This window comes from Onychostoma macrolepis, chromosome 02, assembly GCF_012432095.1.
Source record: "Onychostoma macrolepis isolate SWU-2019 chromosome 02, ASM1243209v1, whole genome shotgun sequence".
Classification (NCBI taxonomy): domain Eukaryota; kingdom Metazoa; phylum Chordata; class Actinopteri; order Cypriniformes; family Cyprinidae; genus Onychostoma; species Onychostoma macrolepis.
The window spans coordinates 30,756,064-30,767,128 of NC_081156.1; the positions used below are offsets into that span (position 1 = coordinate 30,756,064).

At 35.7% G+C, this 11,065-nt stretch overlaps 1 protein-coding gene across 3 annotated transcripts; it reads left to right on the plus strand.

Moving 5' to 3' along the window:
* Positions 1 to 1,702: 1,702 nt before the first annotated feature.
* Positions 1,703 to 11,025, plus strand: LOC131522622 (uncharacterized). Of its 3 annotated transcripts, none has more exons than XM_058748256.1 (7): positions 1,704 to 2,209; positions 2,837 to 3,145; positions 3,547 to 3,798; positions 4,008 to 4,115; positions 4,927 to 4,967; positions 5,997 to 6,134; positions 8,247 to 9,270. In XM_058748256.1, the coding sequence occupies exons 1-7, from the start codon at positions 2,161 to 2,163 to the stop codon at positions 8,274 to 8,276; spliced, it is 927 nt and encodes a 308-aa protein (XP_058604239.1). In that variant the 5' UTR covers positions 1,704 to 2,160; the 3' UTR covers positions 8,277 to 9,270. The 3 variants fall into 3 exon arrangements, with proteins under 3 accessions (XP_058604240.1, XP_058604239.1, XP_058604238.1); XM_058748255.1 differs by lacking the exon at positions 8,247 to 9,270 and adding an exon at positions 9,294 to 11,025 and having other exon boundaries at positions 1,707 to 2,209; XM_058748257.1 differs by lacking the exons at positions 5,997 to 6,134; positions 8,247 to 9,270 and adding an exon at positions 9,294 to 11,025 and having other exon boundaries at positions 1,703 to 2,209.
* Positions 11,026 to 11,065: the final 40 nt, after the last annotated feature.

Consider the following 11,065-nt stretch of genomic DNA (forward strand, 5'->3'; position numbering starts at 1 on the left):
TTCTCAAGTGAATTTTATTGAGATGGGACTCAGACTGACATAGATCTGTCACAATGCATGTGCAATGTGGTGGCATCTAAATGAACCAGTTTTTTCAAGACTGGCCAAGACTAAACAACAGTGGCATTTCAATTTGATAACAAATAATGAACAAATTACACACAGGTTTAATACATTGAAACAAAACAACAGTATTATTAGACTGCACATCCACATTCTATCTAGTATAAAAGCACGCACAAACAAAACATGCCAAAAACAAAAAAGAAGTGGCTTTTATGTTGGGATCAGGTTCATCTTCGAATTCAGATTTATAACTAGGTAAATGTCACATAAAAGTGTGTTCAGGGACTTTACATTCTAAAGCAATGTCATTCTTTTGGGTGGGACCTTCTCTATGATTGGAATGAACTATTCTGAAGGATTTTCCTCATTTTGAACAGAATCGATACAAGCCATTAACGAGTCAGCAGCACACAGACTCTTTGAAACATTTCTGATTTGTAGCTGATGAACTGAGTGAAATGATAGAGAAGCGAGAGTTTGGTTGATAAGTCACTTTAATAGCCAAATAGCAGATAAATTACAAATAAAATGCACTGTAAATGCATTTATAACTTGATTCTTTGACAGTTATCAACATAAAGGAAATATGGTTGATTTTTAAATAGAATAGAAATGTTCATATTTTAAGTTATTCACACAGTTTTTAGTTAACAACACAGTATTTGCTTAAGTAGGGTTTTTATGAATTCTTTGAAGTATGTAATGCACCTTATTTTTTGAGTATTTTCTTTGAATGTGCGAGACTTCCGGCTCAAGTGTAGTAAACTGTTAACTATTTGCAATACAAACCAAATTGTTTGTGACAATACATTAAAATAATATGAGGAAAAACTACCAGCTTGAAATATCAAGCAGCTTCACGAGCTGTAGAGTTTTTTTAAAAAAAAAAGAAAAGGAACAGAAAGAAAATATATAAAAATAACTGGACGCTGATTACTCAGAAGCCTTACAATGGCCAACCTCTCTTTTACGTCTAATAAAAATAAATAAATAAATTGTAAAGTGTAGCCGTTTATCCTAATGTGCTGGTATTATGACCTTTTTTGATATAACTGTTAAAACAATGTATTTTCTGTATTAGCCAATCTACTGCATATTCAAAACATGAGTATTCAAAACAACTGTGTTTTTATTCATTTTCAAGGTGTGTCTGTATATATGTTTTTGTCTTTTTTCTTGAAAAAAGTTCTGTTTTCTAGTTCTGCGTTATATGTTAGTTTCATATGCTGTCTTTAAAAATAAAATTGTTAGATTAAATTTAAATCTTCTCAGATGAATTTGAAATGTGATTTTTGTAACTGGAAAACATGACTTAATGTACAATCTGGAACCTGTCATGATTCAGAGGATTTACCCAGGAAGTCGGGTTTACCCTTTTGTAAGCTATGTTTTAGGCAGTAGGGCAAACCAGTGCTAAATATAGTATCATACAACTGCACTGACGTGTCTGCCATTTCACAACAGCTGTTAGTTGGCCACCAGAAGGATTCCAGGTCTTGAACTGTTAGCAGAATAAAAACACTAGAGTTCACACTTAAAATAATAATAGATCCATTATGTATACCTATAGCTATAAAATTTAGCTGCTTATAAGTAATGTGAAAATGTTAGGTCTGATATCATTGTTGTGAATGAACGTTGAAGCTACTCACTGTTATGTAGTGTTTTATTTTATAAGAATATTCATAAACTGTGCTGGTTAGTTTATGATTTTGAAGCTGTGTATGCCTTGTGTGCCTTTGGGGTCCTTAACGTGCAGAAGTTTGAGAAGTGATTGACTGTACAAACAGGATGTGGGTAGGTGTTAAAGAAGTGAGACGAGAGGTGAACAGTGAAGTGGAACACTAGACCCTGTGGAACAAAAACATTTTCATTTACTTAATACAATGTTAAAGTAATTTCATTTTGTTTGACTTTGTTATGTAGCTGGAGGCCATCTTTGACTTTGTGGCTCTTTAGGGTGGAATTTCATATGAGCTCAAAAGTCAGACTCATGATTAGTCACTTGCCAAGTGAAGCGGAAGTGCCTGACTAGCTAAGTAATGTTTGCTCCCCTCATTGAAAGATCCGTATCAGGCATTTTTGTTAGCTACAATGGAGTTTAGGCTGCTGCTGACCTTAGTTCTTTCTACGCACATCACAGGTACAAAATCTAATCATTTTAATATTGTAAATAAGTCTTGGATTAATGATTTCTTATGGTGACAAATCACTAAATTAAAGGGCAGTTTTAAAATTCTCTCTGAAATTGAAGTTTTAATTCCTAATGTTTAGTTACCAGTATTTTTATGACATATTTATCCAAGTCTTTTAGAATTTCTTTTGATTTCACTCCAAAACTGTTTCACTAAAATGTTTCAAGGATTTTATGAGACTTGATTGATTTGTTACAATAAAATATTGTATTCAGAAATATGACAACACCAGATTCTGGGATTCTACAATGACGGAAATCCCATAAGCCCTTGTGCTTGTGTAATCTAACGGCACCATTATTATTATGGTTAGTGTTACTGTTGGTTGGGAATTTTGACTTTTTTGGTCTTGATCTTAGCCTTAGCCTTTAATGTTGTGTTCTTTACTGATAGAAACAAAATCTTTGTTTATATGTTTATATGCTAAAAAACACATTAACTATATTAAAATCCAATTAAACTATTTAGATTGTGTCAACTGAATGATTGCTGTCCATGAAAACAGCAAGCAAGCAGCTACTATTTGTTTTGTTTTTTTGTTTTTTTTTAAAAAGACTTATTTTCTCTCTCCACAGGATTCAGTGCTGAGATTTTTGTGTTTGTTCAGACAGGAGCTTCTGTTCAGCTGGATATACAGACACAACAACTACCAGAGTTTGATGATTTATACTGGACAAAAGATAAATCAGACAATATAGTTAAATATACAAATGAATCTAAAAAAGTAAAACTTCACTCTTCCTACAAGCACAGAGTGAATTTCAATTATACAACCTTTTCTCTAACACTGAAGAACATGCAGAAGACAGACAGTGGACTCTTCACAGTAAGAATAAGTGGAGAATCAGAGAACAATATTGTTACATACAGAGTATCTGTTATAGGTGAGTGTGATGTGTATTGTTTAGTGTATGATGAAACTGCATACAATATGAGATAATGTAAATTATATTCAGTATGATGTAACTGCATACAGTGTAAGATAACATCAATTATTTTCATTTTTTTAAATCTAAAAACAGTAACAATTATGTGAGCACAACAAAATGCTGCAACATACGTTCTGTCCATAAGTTTTTTTTTTTTTTTTTTCTTATCTTTAACTTCAGAAACTGCTACACATAATGTTAACAAAACTACATGTTCATTTCAGGACGTCTGAACAAAATAGTATAAATAAATTAAGTTTGGTCCTGGTTTACTGAAGTTTTGAACTGAAGTTTTGAACTAGCATCCCTAAATTTGTGTATGTGACCTTAAACATTTTAATATGTGTGTGTTTCAGATGCAGTGGAAGCTCCAGTCCTGACTGTAAACTCAAACTGGTCCAGTCCTGAACCCTGTAATTTTACATGTAATTTTACCATCAGCTCCATCTATAATAGTAGCAGCTGTTCTCCAGAGGAAGTAACATCTTCTGATAATCACACTCTAAGACTGAGCTGCAGTGGTGACTCCATCATGTGTAACTATAGCAACCCAGTGAGCTGGAAGACTGACACAAAGAAGGTTAATGAACTCTGCATTGTTAATGAAGGTATATACTGTATCCGCTCTGACCTGTAAATACACTCACAGATGAGGAAACAGAAAATCAATGAAAGAATGTGACTTAATCTTAAATATTGTATGATTTGCAACTCTTCATTTTAAATTAAAAAAACTGGACTGAAATTCCTGTTAATTGTAAACCTCTGTCTGTGAAAAGTATGGATTTTTGTTCTTATCTTTCATGTCTATAAACAGGAAAACAAGAAGCATCTGCATTTCCACCTTGGGTCATTGCTATTATTTGTTTATTCACATTGACATTGGCAGCAGTGATCAGCTTCTGTATTTACGAAGGGAAAAAAGGTACAGAGCATCTAATCCTGCAATTATCTTATGACACATCATAAAGAATTTCAGTAATGCTTACAGTATAGCACTCTTTTATATTGATTGCTATAGTGAACCAAAGAGTAGGCTATTTTTCTATCTGAAATGAAAAGACATACTGTACATCGAATGCAAACACAAATTTACGGATCAAATATTAGTGTCTTTGTGCTGTGCTTATAAACTCGTGTCACAGTCAAACAGTCTTTACACAAAGTGTGACATTCTTAAGTAATGTTTTGTAATTCTACAGAGGTTTTTCCAAGAGCATATGACTGCAGTAAATAACTTCACTTCCCTAGTTTTTATTTTTACAGATAGACGAGCTAGTTTGTTTTTTGTTTGTTTGTTTGGTTGGTTTTACAGTTTTCTCACCATTGTAATCACATTTTTGCTCTCATTATTTAATTTTGATTTAATTTTTATTAAAAATGATCCTGTAGTGTGCCATTGCATAATTCGTTTTTTAGAAATAAAAACATTCCATGTAATCTCCCAATTAACTTGATATCATAAAAAACTACATGCACAGTAGTTATAGAATTAGGACAATGTTTGTCCGAATCCTTTTGAGATGGAATCTGACATGACACACCACAGGACCTGCCAACTTCCTATTCATTTTCATGTTAACTACCCACAAGTTTGATACTTCTGTTTTTAAATCCTTATGATTCCATTAGAAGTGCATTAACCATTAAAAGTGTTGTAGAGCAAAAAGTTATAATATAAATATTTGTTTCATGCCTATACACTGAAAATTGATGTTCTGTTTTAAACATCAAAGGTGCCCAGAAGAATGAACAAACAATCTATGCAGAAGTGGACGTAAGTTTTATACTACTATTCTTCATTAACTGCAAACACTAATTTTAATGGTATCACACTATCTGTTCTCCTTTAAAACAACATGTTTTGTATCTCAATTTTTGGTAATAAAATCCTACACCCCTAGAAAAAGTTAAAATCTGTCACTGGGGCATCAAAAGATACTAATATTTACTATTTAGGTACTAAGAGGTTGCGTTAGCCTTTAACATTGTACGTCATTTTGACTGAAAGGGTCGTAAAAATTCCGTCATAATCTATTATTACCCGTCATTTTAATTTTCATATTTTAATTATAATAATATATAATATATTCTTATTTTTATGAACCAATATCGTTTCTTAACTCCCAATCGATGCACAGTAGGCTACACAGTAAGCTTCGTGTGTTGTTAATTTTGATATGAAGTCTCAGATTTCAAATTCTGTCCATTTTATTAGGAAATTCAAGCAATAAATACCGTTTTGGCGCTCTTTAATGTGGTGTGATAGATCGCTAGACACCTCATATCAAGCGATTCGCTTTACTAATACTCGCCTGTGTGTAATCAAAGACATAGCAAAAGACTCGTGAGTTTTATTTTTGTTCTGGAGCTGATGATCCCGCGCTCTGCTGCCTCACTGGAGAGCACTCGCCACCAACTGGATAGTTACAAATTATGTAGATCACCCTCAGTGTAATCTGTCAAAGTGATGGACGGCCTTCAGATTTTTCCGTCACTGCTAAAAAAATTCCGTCAATGACGGAGAGTTTTCGGTTAACGCGACCGATAAATAAATAAGGGTACCACCACCCCAGTGACAGCTTTGTACCTTTTTTTCTGAGTGTAGAGTCTGAAAGTGTACACTTTTAGTTTCTGCATTAAATTATCAATTAATTGTTATTTCTTCTTGGTAATTTACTGTCACATGGGCACTGGTGATCACTTTTATTTTCTTTGTTATTCCTACTGGTAATTGTCTATGAGCACTCACCACTCATTTCAGCCAAACCAGTAGTCTAACATTTTGATTGTATTGTGTCTGCAGGAGAACATCAAGCCACAAAAGTCACTGGAGATGTTGCAGAAATCAGAGAATCCTCAGACAGTGTATGATACTGCAGGAGATCCAGGAAAAACTCATGTTACCATCCACACCACACCTAACAACGACCCTATGAATCAGGTGGAGAGTAAACAATGACTCTAATCTCAGTTACAATTCATTTCAAATTAACTGATGGTCTTTGTCTTAATTTAAAATGTCTTTAAAGGGGTCATATGACGTTGCTAAAAAGAACATTATTTTGTGTATTTGGTGTAATACAATGTGTTTATGCGGTTTAAGGTTAAAAAAACACATTATTTTCCACATACTGTACATTATTGTTGCTCCTCTATCCCCCGCCTTTCTGAAACGCGTCGATTTTTACAAAGCTCATCGTTCTGAAAAGCGAGGTGTACAATGATTGGCCAGCTATCCAGTGCGTTGTGATTGGCCGAATACCTCAAGCGTGTGACGGAAATGTTATGCCCCTTACCGTATTGTGATGCCATGTCCCAGCACGACGAGACAAAAACATTAAAAGCCATTTCAAACAAGGCATTTGTTGCATCCTGTGGGGACATAATTAGGGCCCGAGCACCGATGGTGTGAGGACCCTCTTGGAATTGCTCCGTTTATTATTACTGATTATAATGGCTTGTACTGTCTTTTTACACGTCGCGTTGCATCGCGCTGCGTAAACATTACCATGTATGTATTTGTGATCGGAAAAATGACAAACAAGCGCTACTCTACACCACTAGCGTAGCCAGAAATTGTTAAGTGGGTGGGCCTACATAAAACTGGGTGGGCCAGGTGTGTATATGAAAACTGCATTTCAAATTTCCAACAAAAAATAGAGCACCAAGGTTCATTAAACAGTACTTCTAAAGCATGCATTAACATTAGTAATTTGCTATATTAATGTTAATTTCAAAATTTACTAATAGGACATTATTAAAATTAAAAGTTGTATCTGTTAACATTTGCCTGAGCTGGTTAACAAAGATGAATAAACATGGTAACAAACGTATTGCTAATGTTAGTTAATCAATTAACTAATGTTAACTAAAGTTACAGTGAAATAAGACGTTTATTAGTATCGTTTAATAAATTACATCCATTTGGAAAATTACAAACTTCTTATTGGGTGGGCCACAGATGAAAGTGGGTGGGCCCGGGCAACAACTGCTCTACACAGCTCAAAACTCGCGTTTGAATCGTCAGTGGCAAATTCTTTAAATATGAAAACATACTTACAGGTTGTGAGTCAGAAGCACCAGACTGTCCTTGCAAAGATGGAATTTCCTCACTTTATAGAAACAGCCTTTGAGCATAGCTGGCAGGCTACTCCCAGGTTCAGGAAACAGTCCTACGTAATATGCACTGCACACACTCAAATATTTGGGTTGAACTGTTCTGGAACAGTGTTGTAAATACAACTTAACCACTGATTTCTAGTTGTGTCCTCTTTTGGAAGCCCAAACAAAGTAGTTTCACTTTCACAACAAAACACAGCATCTCCAGGACATGGTGCCGGCGGCAGCAACAACAACACTACAGCGAGAATAAAAGTCCCGCCGCCTTTCTTTGCATAAACATTTGGTCGGTGTTTTGCAAATCTCTCCACACCGTGACATAGACATGTGGGGGCGTGTTTAAACGAGCCGTTTTAGGGGGGCATGGTCGAGTCTTAACTTTTATAAAGAATATCTCTTTGGTTTTGAGACTTTAGTCTTTGCAACTTTAGGGATCTTATCTATGTGTAGCAGAGTGAGGTATAGCCCCGGTATGACTGGCTGGCGTCATCCAACCAGGTGAACCAATCAGTGTTCGTACTTCACTATGATTGGTTAGTCATTTAAATTTTATGAGCCTATTAGTGCCTGTGTGGTGACTATAAAAGAGGGAAGTGTTTGGCTGCTTGGGATGCATCATCCTTGGTACCGCCCCTTTGTGACATGCGGCGCGTTGAATGAGTGCTAGCAGTTGGGTTATCCTCCTGTCTGTCATTCGTGTTGGCTGTTGGCCAGTTTTCAGGTTAGTCCCTGTTTTAAAGATGCCTTTTGCCTGTTCAATGGAGAGGCTTATTATCTTGTTTGTTCTCAGTCATGGGTCTGCAAGTAGCTGTAATCCTGCGTGGTGAGCGACCATGTGCATTGCAGCATTGCACCATTTCCTTGGTATGTATGTAGTTCATTGTTTGTTTTTAACAAGTTTTATGAGTAACACTTTCTGTTCAATGTCTGGCAGGTTGATTGCATGTCCAGGGGTTTCCAGTGATCTTAATTGAAGCCTAAGGACCGTCGAGTAACTGACTGCACTGCTGCTCTCTTTTGTCTTTGTGGTGTTATAGTTTTAACAGTTTTGTCTGGAATTCACCTGGGTCCATTTTATTTTGTTTGTTTTATTTCTGTTTGAAGCACTGGCACTGGATTGCACTGGTCTGCGTGTGAGTTAGCTGGCAGGCTAAATTTCTGTAACCTGGCTGCTCTTTGCCATTGTATTCTCTTCTTCCGTGCCAGTGGCTGTGTTTGTTTGTGCTTTGTTTCTGTGTAAACTGTTATTGAATTTGATGTGATTCGTGTGCATCTTTTTGTACTGTTTTTGTGTGGATTTAGGTCTTCAAAGTGGGAGGGGTTGGCCATGGTACCCTGTGCTGGTGTGTCCACGTGGAGTGCTGTGCTTAACATTTTGCCTTTTTCACAAGAGTGTGTGTGTCGTGGGTATTGAGTGTGGGGTAGAAATTTGAGGGTCTCCGTTGGCCACCTCCCTCTTTACTAGATTGTTATCTCCATTTAATCATTTTGTATGTTACTGGTATTGTGATGTGATTTGAGACCTTGTGTGATTTATTGTATTGACTGACTGTTTCTATTAATTGTTTGAATAAAGTGATTCTTGTTGATTGTTTATATTCCTATGCTCACCCTGTCTTTGGCAACGAACCTGTGTGCCCTTATATGGGGCTCTTCTGTCCTGGTGTATTCCAGGTGGCGTAGTCGAGTATAGGATTCTTTTTATTGTTGGTAACTTCCGCTACCTGACCACTTATTGCCACATATGCACTATAAGCTTGTAACACTCCAAAGAGAAAGGAAAACTTGAAATCACATCATGTGACCCCTTTAATAAAAGTGAAGACAAGCTGTGAATGACATTCAAATGATAAAGTTATTACAGTATATTTGTGGCTTATTGTTTGGGAAACAACCTGCCAGTTTGCAACCTGTTTATATGATTTATTGGGATTTTTTTTTTTAAATGACCTGCAGCTGATTTTGTTCTTCTTTATTTCAGAGTTCATCACTCACAGAGAAAAGCAAGCCAGATGCAGCAGTCACTATCTACTGTGCCATTCAGCAGCAACCAAAAACTCAAAACTGAACCTGAAAACACTATTTATGCTGTGGTCAATAAACAGCCAGCCGGGTATGAATCTGCACATTCACAATCAGAATAAAAGTGAGCTTCTTATAAATCTGAACCCTTACAGTGATTCAAAGTGATAAAGGACTTTATGTGTTCAGGAAGGCAGTGTTATTCTCAGTGTAAATAAGCAGCATTTATCATGTGCAATGTGGTCCCATTGTAGTTGATTTAGGGCGTGTTAAAGATATTTCTATATGTAAATTCTGTCTTTTTTAAAGCAACAGTAAATGTATTTTTGTTGAAAAATTGTTGTACATGTGGCTCAGACAAGAATGCAAAATCACATGCATGTGGTTTCTATAGATTTCTGTTAGAGATTCCTCACCGCCTTGTTGCAGGCAACACCTGAAAACCACTTCCTGGAAAGTATTTGTCAAACTATAAGCTATTTTGAAAGGTCATGGGGGCGGTCATTTGCCCATTTGCCCCCATCCCTCTGAAAAACACACAGTTTAGTAAACAAAAAGTAATGAATATAAAATCAGAAATGTACTCTTCAAAGCCACTTTGCACTAAAGGAAGTAAAGATTATTGCACTCAAGTTCATGGAATATATCAGTAACTGGTGAGGCATCTGTGTACTGAATCCAATATAGACAGCATCAGTGATCATAGCCTAATGGTATAATTTTCTTTTGATGTGACACTTGTTTCTGGTGATGTGACTCCAGGTGTCAGCCATTAAGGGCTTGTCTCCCTACTTTTTGTTATACTGATCTCCGTTCATACGAACTTGAATTCAGAAGACAGGAAACACAAGATCATGTCAGTTTCACTGCATTCCAAAGTTCAAATTTGGTGAACTTTGTCCTGCAAATTCATATCACATGAAGACATGCGACCAATAGAAGATCTGTGTGGCCTCTTAGCTCAATTAAAAGAACCAAAACTTTAAATCAGCAGAATTGAACTGTTGCAGTAAAGTGAATTAGATTACATATTTTTACATCGCGGATGTATTATATAGTATATGTAGAAGTATATTTTAAAAAAAGACCACATTACAACCATTGCAGTATTCACATGCAAAGTCTAGTTTGACCGCAGCTTAAAGCAACTAAATGCCAGAGGGCGTGGCCTATGGTGCAATGATGTATTCTTTGATATCTTGCTCTGGAGGCATATGCCTACTTATTTGTCCATGTGACATCACAGATCCCACAATATCCAAACAAGCTTTTTTGGAGCATGGTTAAATAAATGTTTTTTAATAATGAGGACTTTTTGAATAGGAAGCCATGAAACTTGTATGATGTTTTAATGGTACAAAGATCTAGATGTGAAAAGATCAAAGAATGTGAAAAAAGTGATTTTTCATGTCATAATCCTTTACTTATGATTTTGCTGTTTCTCATTTTGTTTGGAATTTTGTCTTCAATAATTGCATATTTAATAGCTGTCTTTGTTCTGTTTCTTTTTGTATTAGCCTGTCCTCATGTTTTGAACTCATGTCAAGCCACTGTTCTTGCAGCTTTTACCATAAATGTATTTATTTTTTACTCATTTGTGCAGCTAGATGTAATTTAGCATTACTGTATGTCTTATCAATTGTCTGCTACAATAAATTTAGAGTACGCATTGCACATGTTTGTGCTCTTTTGATGAATATTTTCTTTTGCACACAAATGAACCTGAACCTG